Here is a 26,716-nt window from a genome sequence, read left to right on the forward strand (position 1 = left end):
ATAAAGCCATACGGCTGCAGGCTGGTATTCTCAGGATGGGGAGCCCCACGTTATGGGGAGCCCCCCAGCCTAACAATATCAGTCAGCAGCCACCCAGAATTGCCGCATACATTAGATGCGACAGTTCTGGGACTGTACCCGGCTCTTCCCGATTTGCCCTGGTGCATTGGCAAATCGGGGTAATAAGGAGTTATTGGCAGCCAATAGCTGCCAATAAGTCCTAGATTAATCATGTCAGGCGTCTCCCCGAGATTCCTTCCATGATTAATCTGTAAGTGACAGTAAATAAACACACACACACCCGAAAAAATCCTTTATTAGAAATTAAAAACACAAACACATTCCCTCATTACCAATTTATTACCCACAACAAAGCCCTCCTTGTCCGGCGTAATCCACGGTCCTCCAGCGTCGCATCCAGCTCTGCTGCATGCAGGTGACAGGAGCAGCAGAAGACACAGCCGCTCCTGTCACCTGCACGCAGCTAATGAAGAGAGCCGTGTGATCGGCTGAGCTGTCACTGAGGTTACCTGGATCAAGCGGTGGATGCAGCGGTGGCCGCGGGTAACCTCAGTGACAGTTCAGCTGATCGCGCTACTCACCTCATTTGCTGCGTGGAGCTGACCGGAGCGGCGGTGAGTAGCGCGATCAGCTGAGCTGTCACTGAGGTTACCCGCGGCCACCACTGGATCCACCGCTGGATCCAGGTAACCTCAGTGACAGCTCAGCCGATCACACGGCTCTCTTCATTAGCTGCGTGCAGGTGACAGGAGCGGCTGTGTCTTCTGCTGCTCCTGTCACCTGCATGCAGCAGAGCTGGATGCGACGCTAGAGGACCGTGGATTACGCCGGACAAGGAGGGCTTTGTTGTGGGTAATAAATTGGTAATGAGGGAATTTGTTAGTGTTTTTTATTTCTAATAAAGGATTTTTCGGGTGTGTGTTTTTTAACTGTAATTTACAGATTAATCATGGAAGGTATCTCGGGGAGATGCCTGACATGATTAATCTAGGACTTATTGGCAGCTATGGGCTGCCAATAACTCCTTATTACACCGATTTGCCAACGCACCAGGGCAAATCGGGAAGAGCCGGGTACAGTCCCAGAACTGTCGCATCTAATGTATGCGGCAATTCTGGGCGGCTGCTGGCTGATATTGTTAGGCTGGGGGGCTCCCCATAACGTGGAGCTCCCCATCCTGAGAATACCAGCCTTTAGCCGTATGGCTTTATCTGGCTGGTATTGAAATTGGGGGGGACCTCACGCCGGATTTTTTAATTATTTATTCATTTATTTTACTGCACAGTATAGACACGCCCACCGGCTGCTGTGATTGGGTGCAGTGACACAGCTGTCACTCAGCGTGTGGGCGTGTCTCACTGCAACCAATCATATTTGCCGGTGGGCGGGGAAAAGCAGGGAATACGAGATTGTTTAATGAGCGGCCGGCTTTTTCAAAAAAGGAAAAGCCGCTGGAGCAGAGTGAACGCCGTGCAGCGCCGGTGCTCGGGGATCGGTGAGTATGAGAGAGGGGGGGACACTTCAGTCACTCGGGGGATTAGCGGTCACCGGTGAATCCTTCACCGGTGACCGCTAATCAGGACGCTACACAGACAGAGCCGCTGAGTCGCTGTAAAGTCCCCTTTACACACTGAAACTTGCTAGCGATGCATGCTGCACAGCGGGAAACAAAGGACCTAGGAATGGTCCTGAACGATTTGTAGCGATCACAACTTCACAGCAGGGGCCAGGTCGCTGATAGGTTTCACACACTGCAATGTCGCTGGGGAGGTCGCTGTAACGTCACAAAACCGGTGACGTTACAGCGATGTCGTTTGCGATGTTGCAGTGTGTAAACCCAGCCTTAGAGAACTACACCAAACGCCTATTAAAAACTGCTATTCCGACTCTGTCGGATTCTGACGTTATCATTGATAGGATCCATCGTCTGCCAAAGTCTAAGTTTCTTGCTCCTGAAATTCCCAGAGATGTCATTTTCAAATTTCATTATTTTCGCACCAAAGAAAAACTTTTGTCCTACATGAAAAATAACACATCATTGCCAGATCCCTTTAGACACGTCAAAGTGTTTATTGACATTTCAAGAGAAACTATGAATTTGCGAAAATCCTTCTCTGATACTACTAGGAAACTTAAAGATTGGGGTATCCAATATCGTTGGGGTTTTCCGACCAAACTCCTCATTTGGCTAAATGGCAAAGTGGTTCCCATTCTTTCCCCAGAGGATGGCCAAAGTTTTCTGCAATCTTTAGACAGGAACAAAGAACCAAAAAAGGATCATCACAATTCTCGTCCTACTTGACCATATGGATTACACATACTGTTTAGTCCTTTAATGGGTAACAGTTTGCCACTTGGATTCCTACTATTACAACCTTCTTCATTTGTCTTGCTGGATAAATAACTTGGACTTTTCCATGGACCTTTTAACCACCACAAGAAGATCTACCGGACTTTCTATCCTTTTCTTTTACCTGTTACCATCTATTTGTGAAGAACGTCTTAACATCTTAACCTGCTTTTCTCCTATAAACTTTGCCTCGCTTGAGATTCTCCTACTTTGGAGAATTAAACCTATAAGGAGAACTTTTCATTTATATGTTATTTCTTTATTTTGTGATTTAATTCAACTGTTGTCTTGAATATTGCCAGTTGTTATATATTGTAAGTTGTTGTTACAGTACTTGATAAGACTATTAAACCTCAGGTTCCGCATCCTGTGTTTTAGGTAAGTATATTTTTACTGGAATTAGAAACTTGTCATTTTACTAACCTTGTTTTTCTTTTAATGTATTTACGGTTATTAATTTCCATATTACATTAAAAATGACCACAAAATTCCTAAGTTACAATGTTAGAGGCCTCAATTGTCCCAGACGTAGATATTTGGCATGGCGAGACATCAAAAACTCTGGAGCAGATATTGTCTGTCTTCAGGAAACGAAAATTTCTAAAAACAATCCTATCAAATTTGAAAATAAAAATTTTGTACATTCCTTTAGTTCATTGAATGAAAAGAAAAATGCTGGGGTTCTTACACTTATTAAGAATACGGTGACTTTTGAATTTATAAACGAAATAAAAGATAATTCTGGTAGATTTCACATTCTAGCGTGCAAAATCAATAACTGTGCTTGTACAATTGCGAATGTATATGCGCCTAATTTCACCCAAATTCGTTTCTTAAACAAATTATTAAAAAATCTAGAAACCATTCACATTGGCGACCTAATACTCCTTGGTGACTTTAACCTAATACCTGACCCCATCCTTGATTCTACTGCAAATTTTACATACAGGAAACAGAACCTTCAAAATTGGCTACACAAAAATGAACTTTTGGATAGTTTCAGATGTTTAAACTCTACATCTAGAGAATACTCTTATTTTTCAGAAATATATAAATCTTTCTCAAGAATCGACCTTATTCTCACAAACTCATTGTCCATCTCTAAATTTAAAAAAGTTTCCATATTACAGAAAACCTTCTCCGACCATTGTCCCGTCTCTTGTGAGGTTCTATTAAATTATAACTCTCCCAAAAATTGCCTGTGGAAATGTAGTCCTTTTATAATTAATACTTTCAAATACAAAGCTCAAATTGAAAATGCCATCAAATTATACTTTCAGGATAACGTGAATGATAAAACAAGCCCCACAACAATTTGGTTGGCACATAAAGCTGTCTTGAGAGGGGAATTAATTAAAATATCATCCCACCACAAAAAACTTAGAAGACAGAAAATAGAACTTACTCAAAAATTGATATATGACAAAGAAAAACTTCTACAACAATCTCCTACCTCATATAGTCATATTTATAAAGAACTTTTAGACCTCAGAATCCAACTTAGAGCACTCCTCTTTGATGAATATGACAAATATTTATATTATTCTAAACAGCTATATTATACAGACTTCAATAAACCCACACGCTTAATGGCTCAAAGAGTGAAAGCAGCAAGAATCAAAAATAGAATAACATCTATTAAGAATACTCAGGGTATATCAATACACCATCCAGAGGAAATAGCTAACTCCTTTGCAGATTACTACTCCAGGCTCTATAACCTTAAAAACGATCCTCACTCTCCCCAACCAACTCCTGAAGTAATCAATAAACTCCTATCTAAAATAAAACTTCCACAAATTACTCCCGATAACTTAACTATTCTTAACTCCCCTTTTACAGAATTAGAAACCCTATGTACAATCAACTCCCTAAAACCAAAAAAATCCCCTGGCCCGGATGGATTTACTAATGACTATTACAAGTCTTTTTCTACTCTTCTCTCCCCCTTCCTTACTAATGCTCTTAATGAATCCTCCCTGTCGGGTTATTTTCCAGCAACTATGCTGGAAGCTACGATAACTCTGATCCCAAAACCAGGGGGGGGGACTCTGAACATGTTGGCTGTTACAGACCCATTTCTCTCATAAATACGGATGTAAAAATTTATGCAAAAATGAGTGCTGATAGGCTAAAGAAAATTCTTCCCACCATTATAAACAATGATCAGCTTGGTTTTGTGGAGGGTCGACAAACCACTGATGGCACGAGGAGGACCATCAACCTCGTACATCAGATGGGAAAAAACAAACTGCCATCTGTATTGCTAACGCTGGATGCTGAAAAAGCTTTCGACTGCATAAACTGGCAATACCTGAGGATGACTCTATCATCATTTGGCTTTAATGATAGTTTTATTAGAACAGTTATGGCATTATACTCTGGTCCTTCAGCTAGAGTATATGCGAATAACCAATTGTCTACGTCCTTTCACATTACCAATGGAACCCGGCAGGGATGTCCCCTTTCCCCTCTTCTCTTTATTTTAGCTATTGAACCCTTGGCAGAACTCATTAGATTGAATGACAATATTAAGGGAATCTCGACTAGAACCAAAACCCATAAAATAGGACTTTATGCCGATGATATCATTCTTTCATTATCTGATCCCTCTACATCTATACCTGAATTACTCAACCTTCTAAATGAATATTCAAATGCCTCCTTTTACAAACTAAACGAAGCAAAATCTAAACTCCTTCCTTTCTTTCTTGACTTTCCCACCACTAACCTGCTGAAATCTTTATTTTCATTCTCTTGGGAAGATTCTAAAATTGATTATCTTGGTATTCAAATAATGAAAAACCCTCATACTATGATTTCTACTAACGTCAACAGAGTAATTGAAATAATTAACACTGATATCAACATGGCCCAAAAATATGATCTTTCTTGGTTGGGGAGACTTACCACTTTTAAAATGATTGTCCTTCCTAAGATTTTATATCTGTTCCGATCTATTCCCTTGATATTTCCTATTAAATTCCTAAATTCCTTCCAAAAGATCTTAAATAATTTTATATGGCATAACAAAAAAGCTCGAATATCTAAACTATATCTAGTTAAACACAAAAATAGGGGGGGTATAGGGCTCTCAGATATCCATGTGTATTATATTACCAACATAATAAAACAGAGTCAACTTTGGGTAAATGAATCTTATTCTCTTCCCTGGGTGGATTTGATAATGTTCTCTAATAATTATAGTCCTTTAAAAAACCTCATTCTCCTCCACCTTTCGTCCCCATTTTTACCGTTTCCCGATTCGCCAACTATAGCTGCCACCCTTCACGCATGGAAATATATAGCAAAACAATTGAAACATCCCAATGAATACGAAAATGTCAAAAATTTCTCTATACAATTTATAGCACTTTTGTCCAAGATTAAAGTCCCAGCCTCATGGCAAAACTCTAAATTACAAATCTTAAGCGACCTACATGATGGTGCCGATTTTATTTCATTCTTGGATTTGAAAATTAAGCACAAAATTCTTGACTCTGACTTCAAACTATTGCTCTTTCTTAGAGATTCCATTCGGAGATTACTTAATAATAAATATCCCCTCCCATCTTTATTAGATCCTTTATTCTGTAATCCTAGGGACAGCAGGACCTGGAGTAGTAAATTGATTTATCAATATATTATAGGAGATTATTACTTTGAAAAAACAAAATCTTTTATCGCTTGGGAAAGGGACCTCGGTCAAACATTTCCAGACGAAGACTGGCAAGATGCTATAAAAACGACTCACTCTGCAAGCATATGTTCTTCTGCTCTGGAAATACATACCAAACTCATGACGCGATGGTACCTTTCCCCAACTAGGCTACATCAGATTAATAATAATATTTGACCATCTTGTTGGAGAAATTGTGGCGGTAATGGGGACCTTTTACATCTTTTCTGGGGATGCCCAATCTTAAAAACCTTATGGACTGGTATTTCAAACTTGATAAATCAAATTACCAAAACAAATATTGTGATCACCCCACAACTAGCTCTTTTATCTTTAGATGCCAAATTAATTGACCCCATTTTTAGATCCATTGTAATTCATATCCTTCTCACAACAAAGAGTAGTATAGCTGCCAACTGAAGAAATATTTATCCCCCCACCCTTAATCAAATTATTGAAAAGATTGCCATACACAGAAACTATGAAAAGCACTATGCCACTTTCAATAATCAATATACTCGCTATTTCAAAGTTTGGCCTCCCTGGGACACTTATCGATCGGAAGTCACCTGATTTGCATACTTAAATAACTCACCTATGTCAAGTGTTACAATTCTCAAACATATGGTTCTGGTATTTAATTTGTCATGGTCATGTTACATAGGTACATTTTCTTGTATATACGTTTTGTATAAGGTTTATAGTTTTGCAAATTAATATCTTGTTCTCCTTTTCCCTCTACCTTTTTTTTTCCCATTTCCCGTAATCCTAATTTCCCTATTAAATTGCTACACCTTCCTCCCCTTCATTCCTTCACCAATCCTTTCCCATACCTCCTCACCTGAAAGATATTTTATGCTAAATATTTACTAATGTCACCATTTAATCGCTGTTTCATCTCAACAATCTCTCTAATTTTCCCCCTTCCTTTTATTTTTTGTTAAAAACCTTAATAAATAAATTTTAAAACACAAGGCCCAGCCGGACCATGTGCCTCAGGCACCTGCCTATGTCCGCTCCACTAAGATGTAAGGATACGGACCGCAGCCGAAGCTGTAAGATATAAGAACGCTACCCTGCCGGTAGCGCTCACCTAGCATAGACAGAGAGATGCCTAGAGGGATGTGCACAGAGCGTCTACTCTCATGCATGAACCAAGAGGACTGAGCGCCGGGCGGCGTGCGTCAGGGTCTTATATAGACTCTGTGCCTCATCCAAGATGGAGGACACCAGAGCCAATCCGCTGCCAGAACGACAGCAATGACGTCACGCTGGCCTATCACCGAGCAAAGCGTCACAAGCACATGACCAGCGACCAATCGGCATAGAAGGTGTCAGAGACATGTGACCTCGTGTCAGCGATGATGTCACCCGCACATGTGCAATGGCTCCAAGATAGGACTTAGTCTCCAGTGCTTGCACATGTGCAGTAGCAAGAAATCCGAACATAGTCTCCAGTGCTCGCACATGTGCAGTAGCAAGAAATCCGAACATAGTCTCCAGTGCCACAGCAACCGTAACAGGGAAGTTCATGATCAAATAATTCCTCATCTGATGGCGCAGGAGACACACATACACACCATCCCCCAGAATCTTTACTGTGATCCAAATTGAAGGAGGGATCCCCTATGTCTAAGATTTCTCCAAGCACTCCTTCTGCAAAAACTTTCTTAGGAGGGCACGATCTTCCAGTCTAGGAGGCACTGAAGTCATAGTGACAGGAGCTGGTGGAATAGGCTCTGCCCCATTTTCATGCATGCTGACATGTCACCAATGTGTGGGTCCAGGCCAGAGGTGTCTGGTCCTAGTGCAGGCAGCACCTGTAAGAGCTCAAAATTGAGGCACAGCTGAGGACCCCTTCATCTGGTTTTCACCCACTACAGTCAAAAGGAGCTCATTCCTCTCCTATCAACCGCCAGCTGGAATATCCTTTATGCGAGGAGCAGAGGTTGCCTGTGCCATAATGCAAGATGGCACCGATATGGCGAGTCCTGCCGGCTCCTTGATAAGAAAGGTGACCAGAGCCATGATGGGTGCAGCTGGAGTGGGACCCACCACAGCTGCAGAAGATTTCACCCTCGGGGGACCCATGTTGAGAGAGCAGTTGACCGGTACTGTGCTTAATTAGCTGATATTATAGCAGGGTCTGGCAGGAGCTCCTCACACACATGTCCTCTCAGCACGGCATCCTGGACATGTCCCTTGCTTTAGTATTTGTAAGCTAAAACCATGAAACCTTCATGGTGAACTCTTCCTGTAAAACAGCTATATGGCATCATAGGAATAAAGGTCAGGGGTTGTCTTAGGATAAGCTTTTTTGAAGTAGACATTATGGTTTCAGGCTGCATATTGACCCTTAGGCTATGTGCCCACGCTAGAATGTCCCTGCGGATTTTTTTGCCTGAAAATCCGCGACTTTCGCGGCAAATCCGCGGATTTGCCGCGGATTTACCGCGGATTTGCCGCGGTTTTTTTTTTTTTTTTCCCCCATTCAAAGCCAAAAATCCGCACCAAATCTGCACCAAACAATTGACATGCTGCAGATTTTTCCGGATCAAAATCCGCGGCAAATCCGCCGCGGAAAAATCCGCAGCATGGGCACAGTATTTCCAAAATGCCATTGAAATGGCTTGGAAGTGCTGCTGCTGCAGATTTTCGGCAAATCCGCGGTAAATCCGCGGCAAAATCCGCGGTAAATCCGCGGTAAATCCTGTAGCGTGGGCACATAGCCTAATAAAATGATTTGACATATGCCCTGTTGAGCCCAAAACAGCACCACTCCCATGGCTCTGAATTATTAGTGCAGGTTACCTCAGCATACAAAATTCTACAGACCCCACTGTACACACAGTTTGTTATATTGACAGCCACAAAAGTAATCAGCGATGACACTGGTCTAGGTTATGCCTTATATGATTCCAAATTTTGCAAAGGAAACAAAAGTTAATATACCAGTGCAAGCCACATCGTCTCTATGGCTGTGCGAAACTCAGTATCTGTATTGCAGTGCCAGCTGGTAGGCACTCTAAGAAGGCCACCGGAAAAGTCCAGGAAGGGTGATATGTTTCATCGAGGTTGATAGCCTTGGTGATATATGCCCAGAAACAATTTTCAGCATTTGAAATGCTCATATGGTTAATAGCACGTGAATGGGCCGGAATTACAAGCAGTCAGAGAGATGGGTGAGAATGACTGTTCACATATCCCCACCCTGGGAGTGTGGTACTTCAGGTAAAATGGAGACCTGTAATCTCAGTCAGTGTCTGTGTGTGGTGGTGTGTAGACCTTCAGCAGTGTTAAGGCCGCTTTACACGCTGCGATATCATGACCGATATCGCTAGCGTGGGTACCCGCCCCCATCGGTTGTGCGACATGGGCAAATCGCTGCCTGTGGCGCACAACATCTCCCAGACCCGTCACACTACTTACCTGCCCTGCGACGTCGCTGTGACCAGCGAACCGCCTCCTTTCCAAGGGGGCGGTTCGTTCAGCGTCACAGCTGCGTCACTGAACTGCCGCCCAATAGAAGCGGAGGGGCGGAGATGAGCGGGACGAACATCCCGCCCACCTCCTTCCTTCCGCATTGTGGCCGGGAGGCAGGTAAGGAGAGGTTCCTCGTTCCTGCGGTGTCACACGTACCGATGTGTGCTGCCGCAGGAACGAGGAACAACATCGTTACTGCTGCAGCAACGATATTCGAGAATGGACCCCCATGTCACCGATGAGCGATTATGCACGTTTTTGCAACGATGCAAAATCGCTCAAAGGTGTCACACGCAACGGCATCGCTAAAGCGACCGGATGTGCGTCACAAATTCCGTGACCCCCAACGAGATCGCTTGAGCGATGTCGCAGCGTGTAAAGCGGCCTTTACTCTTGTTAAAAACAGAGGTTACCCAGATTGGACATTAAAAAGAGCAACTAGGATAGTGGATGAAATTGATAGAAAGGATCTATTAAATAATAAAGGTAAAAAAATCCCAGCCCATAAAAAATAAGATTTTTTTTTCTACTACTTATAGTCTGCAATATAACAAAATAATCTCTATAATAAACAAAATTTTGTATATAGCCAAAAAAGCACCATCATTGCAGGATAAATTATCACCAAGCCTTTATTTAAATGCTTCCTCAAAGACTGGTGATACGTGGTTGAATCTGAAAGGGTTTTTTGGGTGTGGAGTAAAAAGATGTACCTGCTGTCAATATGCAGACAAATTAAAACAGTTTTTTTCATTCCATAATAACAAAGAATATTCCATTAACAGTTTTTTGAACTGCAATTCCACCTTTGTAATTTATTTAATTGATTGCACATCTTGTATGAAGCAGTACATCAGATGTACGACAGGAAAATTAAGAAAAAGGAATAGGAGACATACTGTATTTTTCGGACTAAGGCTATGTGCGCACTGGAAAATGGAATTTTCTCAAGAAAATTCCGCAGGTATTCAAAGATTACCGCACCTGCGGTAAAAAAACGCAGCAAACCGCACCCAAAAACTGCATGCGGTTTGCTGCGGTTTTACCGCTGTATTGTTCGTGGTATTGCCGCGGTTTTGCCGCGTGCGGGTTGGGATGTGCTTTATTGCATTCAATGCAATAAAGCACATTGAAAAAAAAAAAAATCATTTCATTCTGAGAAAGTAGATAGATAAAGAGACAGAAGAATAGATAGAGGGATAGATAGATAGATAGACAGACAGATAGATAGAGGACAGATCGCTGAATTTCCCACGGTCGGCAGTGAGTTCACATTACCGGCCGTGGGAAATGACCGGTAATTACCTCTGCTGTCTCGCTGCGAGACAGCAGAGGTAATTCAGCGCTGTGTGTCAGTCGCGCCTGGATGTAAGCAGCGCAGGACGCCGGAGCTGTGGATTACGCCGGAGCTTTGTTTCGGGAGGGGTTAATAAAAGGGTGAACGAGGCTTGTTTGTTTTATTTAAAATAAAGGATTTTTCTGTGTGTGTGTTTTATTCACTTTACTTACGGGTTGATCATGTCAGCTGTCTCATAGACGCTGCCATGATCAAGCCTGGAGTTAATGGCGGCGATCCGCCACCATTAACCCCTTGTATTACCCTGACTGCCACTGCTACACGGCGGCAGGAAGAGCCGGGGACACGCTGGTACTGTCGCATAATGCATGTGACAGTCCCGGGGCAGCTGCGGCTGATATTCTCGGCTGCGGGAGGGGGAGTGAGGCGGGGGACATTAACCCTGCCCCTCACCCTCCCCAGCCTGAGAATACCGGGCCGCCGTTGTGTGCTTACCTCGGTGGACGGTAAATATACAGCGGAGCCCACGTGTTTTTTTTTCTATATTTACGTTTTCTTTCTATGTGTGTTCTATATGTCTGTGTCTGTGTTCTATGTCTGTGATGTCTGTGTGTGTCTGTGATCTGTGTGTTTGTTTACTCTCTGCACGGCTTCCTCTTCCTGTCATAATGACATCACTTCCCTGCAAAACCGCAGACAAGCGATGTACATTACCGGAGGTAAACCGCGAAATACTGCAGGGCATAACGCAGGAAAACGCAGTGAACCGCACAGAATTTGCTGCCTGCATTATTCCCTGCGGGATTTCACGATTAACATTGGAGTCAATGTAGTGAAATCCCGCAGCGACGTGCGGAAAATAATTGACATGCAATTGTTTTTGCTGCGGGAATCCCGCAGCAAAACATGCAGCTGTCAAATTCCGCCTAGTGCGCACAGGATTTTTTTTGCCCATAGGTTTTGCTGGTGATTCACTGCAGAGATGTTATGAACATTTTCTGCAGCGAAACATGCAGCAAAACCGCAAAAAATCCGCGGCAAAATCCGGTAAGTGCGCACATAGCGTAAGACACACTTTTTTTCCCCCAAATGTTGAGGGAAAGTGGGTGGTGCGTCTTATAGTCTGAATGTAGGGCTGTGGGGAATGAGGGTGCTGCGGTGGAGCGGGTCATCGGCGGCATGAGCAGGCTGTAGCAGCGCCTGCCGTGACCACCTGCGCCCGCTTATTTCATATGCACGCATCCTCCCGTCCATCATCTCTCAGCGCTGAAGCCGGCACTGACAGGTGGGCGGGATGATGGCCGGGGGGTGCGCGCATAGTAAAGAGCCGGCCCGCGTAAACACCACTGGCAACTACAGCCTGGAGTGATCATGTGTGGCTATATTCACTGCCCCACGCACATCATCATCAGCGCGGGGGGCAGTGAATTAGTATGGTATACTCACCGGTCACTGTTCCCTGCAGCATCGCGATGTCCTCCTGTCTGGCGGCCGCTGGTCTGTGTAGAGAGCGGTGAACACAGGGATGACGTCATCACTGTGTGCACCACTAGTCTCCACACACATCAGCGAGCCGGCAGACAGGAGAATATCGCGTTGCTGCAGGGGAACAGCTCCACACAGGTCAGCAGCGCTGCTGCTGACACAGAGGACGTGATTGATGCTGCAGAGAGTGAGGAAAGGTGAGTATAAACGTTTATTTTATTTTCTGTGTCATTGGATACAGGCCATATAGCAGGATAGGATATACAGCAGGATGAGGGCATATACCAGGATTGGGGTATTATGAGCAGGATGGCGGTATATAGCAGGATGGGGGTATATTATGAGCAGGATGGGGGTATATAGCAGGATGGGGGGCATATTAAGAGCAAGATGGGGGTATGTATATAGCAGGATGGGGGTATATAGCAGGATGGGGCTATATAGCAGCATAGGGGTATATAGCAGGATGGGGGTATATAGCAGGATGGAGGTATTTAGCAGGATAGGGGTATTTAGCAGGATATGGGGGCTATACAAGGATGGGGGTAGTTATCAGGATGGGGGTATTTATCAGGATGGGGGCTATACCAGGATGAGGGACATATATACAAGGATGGGGATCATATACAAGGCAGGAGGATCATTACCAGGATGGGGTACCTTAGTAGAGAATTTGGTGCCATTACCCCCATAACAGTGTCAGCAGCAGATCCTTGCCCCATAACAGTGTGTCATGACCACATTTCTTGCTTAAAATTTAATTTTCCTATTTTCCTCCTCTAAAACCAAGGTGCGTCTTATGGTCCGGTGCGTCTTATAGTCCAAAAAATACGGTATTTCTGACGCTATTCACCCTGCCGCATTCAACCCATCAGCAGTCTCTACACATTGTTCACAGCTCCATCCAGGCAACTTCAGCAGCTTTAGATTTATCATATTGTTCTATTATCAACTGTATTCATATATTTATACTATTGTACTTATACTGCTTTTTTTTTATCAGACTTTTTCTTGGGTTTGATTTTTAAATGGTTAATGGTAAGAGGTGGTTGTTCACATCTGTGGCAAATTAGCAAATTAACTCTACACCACCTACCTCGAAAGATTTTCTTTTTATTTCCCAGTGAAACAGCATTCTGTATCATGACAATGATAAAGGCATAAAGCCGAAACGCGTCTTGTCGTGCGTTTACAGCAGTAATAATTTTTTCCCTCTCTGCCTGAATTAACTTGTCATTTGCTGCTATCTGATATTTTTATCAAATATTGAAATTAAAAAGAATATTTTAGATTTCATCTACTGCTGAGCTCGCTGGATTTTGTCTTTCCTCTTCATGTTGAGTGTGGGCAAGAGCTCCTGCCATTCAATCCGATGCAGAGACTTCGCATGAAATAGCAGTATATATACTGGACTTTTCTGTACGGTAAGCTGGCTTCCTTCTGTTTTTTCATTGTTATTATTATGGTGGTACATTCCCCCCGTTGTTATTATTATTATGGTGGTACATTCCCCCCGTTGTTGTTATTGTTATGGTGGTGCTTCCCCCTGTTAATGGTATAGTGGTTCGTCCCCCCTGTTGTTATTATGGTGGTATGTCTCCCCATTATTATTATGGTGGTATGTCCCCCGATTATTATAGTGGTACGTGTCTCCTGTTGTTTTTATGGTGGTACGTTTCCCCCTGTTATTGTTATGGTGGAACGACCGACCCGTTATTGTTCTGGTGTCATCATGGTGGTACGTCCCCTGTTATTGTTATTATGGTACGCCCTCCCATAATTGTTATGGTGGAAAGTCCCACCCGTTATTTTTCTCTTGTCTGGTGGTAGATCCCCTCCTTTATTGTTATAGTGTAATTATGGTGGTATGCCCTCCGTTATTCTTATGGCAGTACATCCCCATCCATTATTGTTATGGTTGTATATAGAGTCCCCCCTTGGTGTCACATCCCCCGTTATTATTGTGGTACAGTCCCCCCCCCATTAATATTATGGTAGCACAACTCCCGTTATTATTATGGTAGTACGTCTCCACCTGTTATTGATAGGGTGGAACGACCCGCCCGCTTTTGTTCTGGTGTCTGGTGCTACATCACCCCCTGTCATTGTTTCATTGTTATGATGTCATTATGGTGGTACATCCCCCATTATTGTTATTGTGATTCGTGCCCCCCCCCCCCCGTTATTCATATGGTGGAATGACCCACCTGTTATTGGTCTGGTGGTACATCGCCCCCCGTTATTGTTATGGTGTTACTATGGTGGTATGACCCCTATTATTATTATGGCGGTACATCCCACCCATTATTGTTATGGTGGCATGTCGAGTCCCCCCATTTAAATGTTATCGTGATAATTCTTGGTTCACTATAGTGGTATGTTCCCCCTCCTGTTGTTATTAAGGTGGTACTGCCCTGTTATTGTTATGGTGGCAAGTCGTCGCCCCTCCCCCACCCCTGTTGTTTTGGTGGTATGTCCCAACGTTATTGTTATGGTAGTTTGTCCCCCCCTCCGTTATTGTTATGTTGGCACTCCCCGTTATCGTTATTATGGTGATACCTACCCCCCACCCCTCATTATTATGGTGCTGCGTCTCCCTGCTGTTATTGTGGTGGTACGTTCCCTCCCTGTTATTGTTATGGTGGTATGCCCCCCCCTCTCTTCCCCCTGCTGTTTATTGTGGTGGTACGTCCCCCCTGCTGTTATTGTGGTGGTACGTCCCCCCTGCTGTTATTGTGGTGGTACGTCCCCCCCTGTTATTGTTATGGTGGTACGTCCCTCCTGCTGTTATTGTGGTGGTACGTCCCCCCCTGTTATTGTTGTAGTGGTATGCCCCCCCTCTTCCCCCTGCTGTTTATTGTGGTGGTACGTCCCCCCTGCTGTTATTGTGGTGGTACGTCCCCCCCTGTTATTGTTATGGTGGTACGTCCCTCCTCGCCGCCGCTGGCTCCTCCTCCTTCTTCTCACTTCCATCTCTCGCAGGCTTGTGTTCACAACAAAGAGCGGCCGCCTCTCCCCAGTCCCGGATCCCCGCAGCCGCCACTGCCCGGAGCGGGCCTCACACAACATGGTGAAATTAGCCTTCAACTCGTCGCTGGCACAGAAGGATGGCAAGAAGGAGGATGAGAACAGCGAGGTGCTGATCATCCCGGAGAGCAAGGTGAGACAGCGGGGCACGGGGCCGGCAGCGCGTCCTGCAGTGTCATGGCGGGGCTGTGCAGGTAATGGCGGAGCCGCCGGCGTCACCTGTGCAGGCTGTGAGCAGTGCTGGCGCCACGTCCTCTGTCCGGGGAGAGGCTGCGCCACCTGCGGGCTCGGGTTACCTCTGGCGCCGTCTGTGCCCGGAGGAGGAGGAGATGTAAGATGGAGGCAGCTGCGTGTGCTAATCAGCCGGCAGCGTCAGGATCAGCTGTGTAAGATGGCGGACAGGAGCCGCATGTGTGTGCACAGTGTGCGGCGGTACCGGGGCTGTGCTCCTCAGTGTGTGATATGTAGCACTATGGCCGGCCTCCTAGGCACATTACCGGCCTCAATGGGGCAGATGTGCTCTATATGAACGGGCCGGCAGCGGCGGGGTCTACCTGTACCGTGGGGGTGGGGGGGGGTGGGGGGTGGTGGTGTCTGCCTGTAGCGCGGGGGCAGGGCCGGCAGCGGCGGGGTCTACCTGTACCGTGGAGGCGGGGGGGTGTCCGCCTGTAGCGCGGGGGCAGGGCCAGCAGCACAGTCTGTGCCCTCCACAGTTTCTGTATGGCCGGTATGGCGCTCCTCCGCACAGTGCCGGCGCCTGGCGTAGTATACAGCCGGCACCTGAGTTCACCTGTTGATGCCAGAGCTGGCGGGTTCATGTCAGTGTGACTTATGAAATGTGTAATAGACTTGAGGAATGACCCCTTTTCCCCCCTCCAAACTGCTAATAATCCCACAGTTCGCTCTTCTGAGACCCAAACACCGCTCATACAAACCGAGCAAGAAAAATCAAAAGTGGAAAAGCCGGAGCCGCCTGCGTGGAGGGCTCGTGCCATCTGTGACAGTGCGTGGACTCACAAGGTGCGGCTGATTTCTTGGGCACCGCTTTGTTTTGTTTTTTTTTTTGTTTCTCCAGGAAAGTGAGAACTAGAGGAGACAAAGTGTGGCTAGAATGGACGGGAGGTCGGTGACACCAGGACACGTTTCTCCCATTGCCACTTTTTTCGTGGTTATGACTGGTCTGGTTTTAGTGATGTGGGAACAATGGGGTGTTTTTTGTTTTTTTTTTGGGACTGAAAATGCTTGTGCCTTGTACTTTATTCTCTGACTGCTCTCCGTGGTGTCTGTGGCCTCCACACTTGTCACCCTCCTGCTGGGACATCGGGGTCACATCGTTCTGATAATGCCTAACCTCCCAGATTCCTCCGCCAGTGCTGGCAGAATGCCGCTACATCATTGTGGAGATTGTGGTTAAGCCGCTCACCAGATCTCTGTGGATGTGCCGAATACACAATCCTAAAATCTTTTGTCTTAGGACAAGTTCACACCAGCGAGCAAAACGATTATCTGGTTTTCATCCAGTGAAAAAAGCTGCCAATTCTCTGTATGACATTAGTCTTTACATTCGCAGCCAAAAAAAGGTGTCTGTGGGATGTCCTATTTTTGTTAGAGCAGTTGGACCAGAGATGCTCGTGTGACAGTGGCATAACCAAGTCTTGAAGAATGACTTCATTGTGCGGCCTCTGTTAGGTGTGATCAATCTCTACAAATGGAGGAACAGAGATTACGGAATGTGGGTTCGGGTCTTTGATAAAACGGATAACAGAAGCAGAGACACAAACTGCATACAGGCATAAGAGGTGGATTGCCAGGCAAGACATTGGAAAATGGGAGGAGCAATGTGTAAGGGGAAAGGAGATTCCAGTTCATATGGTGCTGGCAGAATGCACATGAATATTAGCTGCCCACAAAAAATTGGTGAATATAAGAATTGGGACTATTCCAAAAGCCTTTTTTTTTTTTTTTTTTTTTTTTTTTTTTTTTTTTTTTTTTTGTGACGCATAGGGTAAACTTTAAAAGGGTATTACCATCTCCAAGATCCCATCCCATCCCAATATGTGGTAGGTATAATATTACCAAATACCTGGAATGAGAAATGTATAGTTTTGATATAGCTATGTCTCTTGCCTCATGTGCAGGGCATTGCAGCAGCTTAGGTATCCATAATTACGTTCAATCACTAGCAAGTAACTGTGTGAGTGGATGTAACCATGCAAACCTGGCTGCAATGCCCTGCACATGAGGTAGGAGACATGGCTATTGGAAGCCCTGCTGAGCCCGCTGCAGTCTTCAGTGCTGATCATGATTCGGCATATTTCTCAAGTTAAGATTTCATAATCCAAAAACAAGTATTACAAGTGGACGGTTGAGAATTAGGAATGAGTTTGCACTTGCCGTGTGTTGCTGATAAGGCCGAGCATGCATATGTCGTGTGTCAGTGCTGCGGCCTGCGTTCGGTGACTAGGCCTGGGAGCATTTTGTTTTTTCTCTTCCCTCTGCCTGCTCTTGGTCATGATCCTCCATTCTGCCACTTGTGCTCTGATGTTCTCCATCTTATCTGCGCGGTTGGCATGATATATGTTGTTGTCGTCTCCTCAGGCTCTTGGAGCCGTCCTAGTTACATGTCTAAAGGCCCCTTTACACACAGACTTTCTAGCGATCCTGACCTGGCCGGGATTGCTGGAAAGTCTCTGGTGAGCTGTCAAACAGGCAGACCTGGCCAACAACGCAGCAGCGATCCGGACCTGCAGAGCGATCTCGCTGGTCGTTGGGGACGTGTCACACAGCAGCTATTGATGTTGTAATGGTGTCAAACACACCGATACATGCTGCGCAGCGGGAAACAAAGGTCCAAAGAATGGTCCTGAACGACTTGTAGCAATCAGCGACCTCACAGCGGGGGCCAGGGCGCTGACGCGTGTCACACACCGCAATATCGCTGGAGAGGTCGCTACTACGTTAGAAAACCGGTGACGTGGCAGTGTGTAAAAGGGCCTCAAGTTCACAGGTCCCTGCGCATTTAAAGGGGTTGTCTTCTAAGGAGCAGAGCTCATTGTGGTCCTCCTGGGATGGCGTCGATGGTCATCTGTGCTACAATTTTTCTGGAGCATGCCACCATAGGGAGAAGGAAGCTTGGTTAGAGTAATGCTGAGTCGCCCAGAACTAGAAGAGCGCATGGTAACCCACCTGTTCTCTGTATTGGGCCATGTTCACACACGCAGTATTTGGAGAAGTTGTTTACCTCAGTATTTGTAAGTGGGTAATAAATACTGAAGTGGTGACGTGCTTCTATTCTACTTTTCCTCTGATTGTTCCACTCCTGGTTTTGGCTACAAATAAAAAGGTAAAATCTCACCAAATACTTAATGTGTGAATGATTCCTTATAGTTGGGACCTCTAGGGGGAAGAAGTGTAGGGCAGTGCGGTGTCTCGGGGTTAGCACTGTTACTTTGCAGCGCTGGGGTCCTGGGTAGAGATGAGTGAACCCGTGGCAGTTCGGCGGGTGCAGCTGAACCAAACCTCCACTGGTGTGGACTTGACCCGAACCCCAATGGAAGTCACTGGTAGTGCTGATCTCTACTTTTTTAGAGCCAGCCTAAAGCAGGATGTCTCGGGGGATGGGCAGGGTTTACTCATATATTTACGTTTATTTACGTTGCACACTACATGTGATAACGCTGTTGTTAACCCCCATTGTGAGCCGTTTCAGACACTGCAAGCGGCTTGCACTGAGCGTCCCCAGCACAGCAATGCTCTCATACGTAAAGCACCCGAACTCAGTTTTTCTTGATAGTGCACACAATCAGGACCCGCTGCGTCCTGGACACGGTAGGTCCTGACCAGTGCGGGACTGCGAGTCTCCTCTCTCCTCTGCAGGAGATCACAGCTGCTTGTGACCACGATCTGGACTCGGGCAGTTGCAGGCTCTCACGGTGTTATCCTTGCAGAGAACACTTGCATGTCTGCAGCAAAGAATTGACATGCTGCGGCTTGGGAAACAAGCAGAGTGGGCACGGGATTTCTAGACATGCCAGCCGCTGTGCTTAAACTGTACAAAGCAGCATTTTGGATTCGGAGAAAACACTGCATCAAAACGCTGTGAACCCGGATCATGGGAGCGCAGCCTAAAAGCGGTGTTCGGCCTGAAAACCAGACATTGGGTTCGCTCATCTCTAATCCTGGGTTCAAATCCCACCAAAGACCATATCTGCCTGGAGTTTGTTTTTTCCCATGTTTGTGTAAATGTTATCCGGTCTCCTCCCACACTCCGAAGACCTACTGATGGGGAATTTAGATTGTGAGCCCCCAATGGGGACAGTGATTATCATGTCTGTAAGGTGCTGTGGAGTTAAATAGGTACCATAAGTGAATACAAGAAATGAAACACGGGATTATTTTCCATTGCTTACAAATGGAATAGGAGCTGCGCAGAACTCGCTGCTATTTCTATGCTCCATTGGTCCGGTCTTACAAGGGGCCCGGTCTCACTGGCACGAATATGGCTGTATAAGACATTTTATATGCTTTTTGGGTGCTCCAAGTTTTAGATAAGTTACGTGGGCCAAAGGTGATTTCAAGATTAACAGTTGTCTGCAAAAGCAGGAGTCCAGCGGTGGCTATTAAGTGCCCTTGCAGGCCAAGTTCACACATGTAATTTCTGCATATTTTTATTTTGTTTTTATATATACACTACATTTTCTTCAGATATCCACATAATGTGCAACAACAATCTTCTGGTGAATGCTTTGTTGCTGTTTTATATTTTTATTTTTTTTTCCTCCTTCTGCATTTCTTAGTGCAGATTTTTTTTTTTTTTTTTTTTTTTTTTTTATATATATATAGATATAGACTATATTAAAGGGAATCTTTCAGCACCTTGACCTTTTTAAACTGTTATGGGCATATAGGTTATAGAATGCTGAAAAAAGCAATATGCTAATGACCCTCAGCTCAGGCTCTGCTGCGAGTGTGAGCCGAGTGTCATGTGACTGTGAACCATTCCTGAGATCAGATCACAGTTCTGCAGGAGAGGGCGGGACTAATCTCCATTGTGAGCCTGTGCGCATCTCGCTCTGCACTTGAATGACATCCAAGTGCAGTCCGCTGTTTATCTCACACCCATAGACTTGTATGGGTGCGAGTGGCACGGCTCTCGCAGACAATCGCAGCATGCTGCTTCCCCCCCCCCCCCCCGACACACCCCCAACCTCGCAGATCTGAGCTGTAGCTTTGTCATAAATAAGGCAGAGTGCAATGCGAGTTATACACCAGTGTGACTCTGCCCTTATTGATACTCCTGCAGGTTCCTCTCAGCTTCAGCCTCTATCTCACATTGTTGCAATGAAGCAGAGCTCAGAGCTGGAAAAAGTTGTTTCATTTTCTCCTGTTACTTGTCTCACACTGGTGATGCGTTTTTTTTTTATTTTTTTTATTATAAATAACTCCGCCTCCAGAGCTTATCTTCCAGGCAACATCCACCCCCATAGCCTGGAAGAGCTCATTTAAAGTGATAAAAGATGATTTATCCACATGGCTTCTGATATGAGACACACAGGTATAACTTTTTTCAGCATTCTATATCCTGTATGCCCATATTAATAGGTTAGATAGGTCAAAGGGGGTGACAGATTCCATTTTACGTTGTCTATCTACACTGCTCAAACAAAGGTAACACTAAAATACCACATCCTAGATCTGTTATGAAATGTTTCAGTTGCAAATCGTCATTACATAGTAGAATCTGTAGGGAGCAATAAAACCTAAAAATAATGTATATCAAAATTAGTATCCCATGGAGGTCTAGATTAGGTATGATGCTAAAATCAAAGTGGAAAATCAAATTACAGCCTGCTACGTCTGTGGAAATGCCTCAAGACAAGGGAATAAGGCTCAGTAGTGTGTGGCCTCCATGTGCTTTATGAGCTCCCTACTATGCCTGGGCATGCTTGTGATGAGGCGGCGGATTCAAGGTATCAATGTACAGATATTAAAAAAAAATATATATATTTTTAGAAAAATGATAAATTACTGATAGTTAAATAGACCCAAAATAGTAAGTGATGAAAAATAAGAGTATACAGACTGATAATCTACATACCATCAAAATTAATTGCCATATGCAAAACCTGTGTACCACTATGCTACATACTGAAAAGGCCTTACCAATGAAACACCCTGACTTGTTTCGCCGTGGCTTTTTCCAAGGGCGTATACCTTTTATGTAATTTTCTTATTGTGCATCTGATTTTAATTTTTTTTTTTTTTTATATTTGTGATTTATTAATAAAGATGATTTTTGATGGTCATTGAACTTGATGAGCACTGAAGTCACGAGTTCAGCGGCGTTTATCACCGCAGGTGAAGAACTGAGCTAACCTCTTGACATCGATGCTCGTAGTGGCCTGATCTAATGATGTTAGCTCAGGTCACTGCACTGCTCTCCAAGCCAATGGGAACGTTCTGGTCTTTGACTGGGACAGTGAGTAGAGATCGTCGTGTGACCTCAACCACCCCCCCCCCCCCCTCCCCTAATGGGGATGGGGTGCGCCGGACCTAAATTTGTTTTTTCATTCTTACAAATTGGTAAAAGAGGGAATGTTTTGGGGAGTGTTGTATTAGTTGCTGTGACATCAGTAATGCCAGGTGACATTACGCAGCTGGTATCAACCCCGTATATTACCCTGTTTGCCACCGCACCAGGGCAACAAGATGAGTTGGGGCGAAGCACCAGGATTGGCGCAGCTAATGGATGAGCCAGGTCCAATAACCGTGGACCTCCCTAGTCTAAGAATGAGACCATAGCTGTCCGCTTAACCTTGGATGGTGATCCAATTTGGGGGTGACCCCCCCCCCCCCCCCCCCCCCCCACACATACTTTTTTTTTTTTTTGTTTTAAATCATTTAATTTTAAAATTATAGCGTGGGGTGCCCTCTGTTTTGGATTACTGCTTAACATTAGCTGTCCTCAAAAAATAGGGGGGACCCCCACATCGTTTTATTCAAATTATTTTTTTGGATAAATACAAGGCTAAAACACCCTTTAGTGCCATATGAAAGGCACTAAAGTGTGCAAGATTTCAATATGCTGGGGAGTGGAACATTGTCTGTCTTTTCTAATATCTATCTTGCTAGCTTTTGAGTATGTAACCCTCCTTCCGTTTTTGTGGGTGTTTTTTTTTTTTTTTTGTTGTCTGCAAAAAACGAAATGCACACTGGACCGTGAACAGAACAGATGTAGATGTCACTCGTGCATCCGTGGAAAAACAGCACTGTTCTTTGCTGATCGCAAAAATGGGATGGTCGTGTGAATGTTCCCAATAAGGATGAGAACAGAGAAATAATCTGGTCACCACCTGCAGAACCTCTCCTTTATAGGGGTTGTTGTGCTAATTCGTAATAATTTCTACCTGTTATATGCTCTGTTTGCGCAACAGCAAGAAAAATTGATTCGCAATCAGTGTTGCTTCATAACTTAACAGGTTGATTTCACAAAAGTGACTTGGAAGTACATTGTGTTGTTCCCTTTATTTGTTTGAGCGGTGTAGGTTTTTTTTTTTTGTTTTTGTTTTACAAGCCAATGAAAAAATGTAGTGAAAAACTGAAAGTTCAACAGGGTTTTCAAGTGTAAAGTTTCAGGAGTTTTCATGACCTCACATCCACTTTGAACAGTTAAAGCCATATTTCTTCCTTAAATGCAGTATTTACGCTGTGTGATGATGCATTTTTTGCTTTATAAGACGCACTTTTGTTCCCCCAAATTTTGGGGGAAAGTAGGGGGTGCGTCTTATAAGCCTAATATAGGGGGTGTATATCTATATATCTATCGCTGCAGGGTCCAGGGGAGGTGGGGGCAGCTCTGGAGCGCAGGTGAACGCTGCGGGCTGCAGCCTTTAATCTCCTGCTCTTGCTCGTATAACATGCACAGCCGCAGTCCATCTCCGTGGTGCTGAAACTGCACCGCAGTGACTGGCTGGGGGAGCGGTGCATATTTATGTCCCTGCGTCCCACTGTGATGGTACATGCCCCCCCCCCTGTGTTAGATATGGTCCCCATGCTGCTGCTCATTTAAAATAAAAAAGCTTTACTTACCCCCTCCAGCGTTTCTCCCCGGTGTCCCTGCTTCCACTGTGATCAGGCACGCAGAGATCTCACTCTGCTGTGCCGATCACATGACTGGCAGCAAGAACCAGGAAGTGGAGGAAGAGAAGCAAGGAGGGAGACAGGAGGGGCTTGTGCAATCCATAGGGGGCCATAGGCAGCACAGGGGGACTTGTGCAATCCATAGGGGACCATAGGCAGCACAGGGGAACGTGTGCAATCCATAGGGGGCCATAGGCAGCACAGGGGAACGTGGGCTATATTCAATATAAGGGGGCCGTATCTAGATGGGGGGCTATGAGGGACATATACCCTATATGATTTGTTAGGCCTAAGCCACACGGCGAGAAAATCGGTGCGAGTGGAGTGCGATAAAACATCGCATTCCCCTCGGACCAATTCTAGCCTGTGTGACAGCACACATGAGCGATTATTTTCTCAGCCCTAATTGGACCGAGAAAACAATCGCAGCATGCTGCGATTGTAATCCGAGACTCTTTCTCTCGCACCCATTCAAGTGAATGGGGCGAGAGAAAAATCGCACTGCACTCGCGGTACACCGGTGTACTGCCAGTGCAATGCGAGAATGTCTATAGCCGGCTACGCAGTAGAGAGGGAGAGAAATCCCTCCCTCCCCTCCTGAGTGCCGGCCCACCCCCCGCACCTGAGGTCTGCTCGCACGAACGGACCTCAGTTGCAAGGACACAAGCATGAGACTCGGCTCTGCTGTACTGCCAGTGTGAGCCGAGTCTCATGCAAGGGGATCGCAGTAGTGCCCGTGTGGCCCCGGCCTTAGACGGACACTGGCGTTATAAGATGGACCCCATTTAACATAAAAAAAAAAAAAAAAAATTCTTTTCCTTCACCAAAATTGGGGGTGCGTCTTATAATCAGGTGCGTCTTATAAAGCGAAAAATACGGTAAGTAGATTTTTTTTATGAAATGTATGGGAATAATGGACAGGCCAGGAGCTGAGACGTACAGCTGCTGCATTCACTCAAAATTCCTTAGGGCTGTTGTTGTGTTTTTTTTTTTTTTGTTTTTTTTTTCCTCTAAATCTGACTACGCCTTAAGAAGAATCGCTATTTCTGCCCATCTCTTGCCTGTTTTTAGGTCAAGCAATTGTTCTCCCAAGATATGTGTCCATTTGATGCCGGGAGATAAAGAAAGTTCCTGGCAGTACTTGCTTCTCCTCGTTTCCACAGAACAGTTGGCTGCAGAGTCATTTGGCACACCCCAGCAGAATGTTAGGAGTTTGGCTTCCGTCTCACTTTATCCCACGTCTTTTGTGCTTTCACTTTGGTTTTTATCACTGGTTCTGAGGATCAGGACTGGGTGGGATACGTGCGCATGGAAACTGTCAAAACAAGGTTAGGTCTGTGTGTACTGATGAACGTGTATATGAATCCTGAACTTTTATGGGATCAACATTCCCAACTCTTGGGTATGGTGGGTGTCATGGTACACACCCCAAAAAATGATATATAAGTTACTGGACAAAAATATAAATGCAACAGTTTTGTTTTTGCTCCCATTTTTCTTGAGCTGAACTGAGATCTAAAAAAGCCATTTTATTCACTTTTTTTTTGTCTAACTCTGTTAGTGGGCCCTTCTCCTTTGCCAAGATTATCCATCCATTTCACAGCTGTGGAATATGAAGATGCTGATTAGATAGCATGATTATTGCACAGGTGTGCCTTAGCCTGGCCACAATAAAAGGCCGCTCTAAAATGTGTAGTTTTACAGTATGGGCTGGGGGGGGCGGCTCCAGGTGGGTCAGAAACTGTCAATATCTGGTGTGACCACAATTTGCCAGTCCGCCATCTGCCCTGTACAGTGAAAACTGGGCTCATCCTTCAGGAGAATGCTTCTCCAACATTTCAGATGCCATCGTATGTGAGCATTTGCCCACTCACGTCGGTTAATATGACGAACTGCAGTCAGGTGGAGACCCCGATGAGGACGATGAGCAGCAGAGGAGCTTCCCTGAGCCAGTTTCTGATAGTTTGTACAGAAATTCTTTGGCTATACAAACCGATGGTTGCAGCAGCTGTCCGGGTGGCTGCATTCAGGCAGTCATTGCAAGTGAAGATGCTGAATGCTGAGGTCCTGGTCTGTTCAGTTGGATGTTATGCTAAAGTCTCTGAAACTTTTTGTTTGTTGTTTTGAGACTGCGTATGGTAGAAAAATGAGCATTCAATTCACAGCCAACAGCTCTGGTGGACATGCACACTCCCTCAAAACATACGACATCTGTGGCATTGTGCTGTATGATAAAACTGCACATTTTAGAGTTGCCTTTTATTGTGGCCAACCTAAGGCACACCTGTACAACAATTATGCTGTCTAATCTGCATCTTGATATTCTACACCTGTGAGGTGGATGGATTATCTCGGCAAAAAAGTGCTCACTAAAGGCCCAGTCACACTAAACAACTTACCAGCGATCCCAACAACGATCAAACCTGATAGGGATCGCTGGTAAGTTGCTAGGAGGTTGCTGGTGAGATGTCACACTGCGACGCTCCAGCGATCCCACCAGCAACCTGACCTGGCAGGGATCGCTGGAGCGTGGCTACTCTAGTTGCTGGTGAGCTCACCAGCAACCAGTGACCAGCCCCCAGCCAGCAGCGCGGCGTGGAAGATGCTGCGCTTGGTAACTAAGGTAAATATCGGGTAACCAACCCGATATTTACCTTGGTTACCAGTGCAAGCAGCTACACGTGCAAAGAGCAGGGAGCAGCGCACACCGCTTAGCGCTGGCTCCCTGCTCTCCTAGTTACAGCACACATCGGGTTAATTACCCGATGTGTGCTGCAGCTACATGTGCACAGAGCAGGAGCCGGCACTGACAGCTGAGAGCGGCGGAGGCTGGTAACAAAGGTAAATATCGGGTAACCAAGGACAGGGCTTCTTGGTTACCCGATGTTTACATTGGTTACCAGCCTCCGCAGAAGCCGCCTCCTGCTGCCTGCACATTTAGTTGTTGCTGTCTCGCTGTCACACACAGCGATGTGTGCTTCACAGCGGGAGAGCAACAACTAAAAAATGGCCCAGGACATTCAGCAACAACCAACAACCTCACAGCAGGGGCCAGGTTGTTGCTGGATGTCACACACAACAACATCGCTAGCAACGTCACAAAAGTTGTTCGTTAGCAGCGATGTTGCTAGCGATGTTGCTTAGTGTGACGGGGCCTTAAGGCCCTGTGCGCACGCTGCGGATTTACCACGGGTTTTGCTGTGGAATTGCTGCAGAAAATGTGTCTATTGCTGCA

At 45.3% G+C, this 26,716-nt stretch overlaps 1 protein-coding gene across 1 annotated transcript in view; it reads left to right on the forward strand.

Annotated features, from left to right (window-relative positions):
• The first annotated feature begins 15,264 nt into the window (after window positions 1-15,264).
• Window positions 15,265-26,716, forward strand: part of ITM2B (integral membrane protein 2B) — a 100,513-nt gene continuing 89,061 nt past the window's right edge. Inside the window, exon 1 of the mRNA XM_075336893.1 lies at window positions 15,265-15,475. Coding sequence (XP_075193008.1) covers window positions 15,383-15,475 — 93 coding nt within the window. The 5' untranslated portion in view covers window positions 15,265-15,382. The remainder of the gene's footprint in view (window positions 15,476-26,716) is intronic.

Source organism: Anomaloglossus baeobatrachus, chromosome 2, assembly GCF_048569485.1.
Source record: "Anomaloglossus baeobatrachus isolate aAnoBae1 chromosome 2, aAnoBae1.hap1, whole genome shotgun sequence".
NCBI lineage: Eukaryota > Metazoa > Chordata > Amphibia > Anura > Aromobatidae > Anomaloglossus > Anomaloglossus baeobatrachus.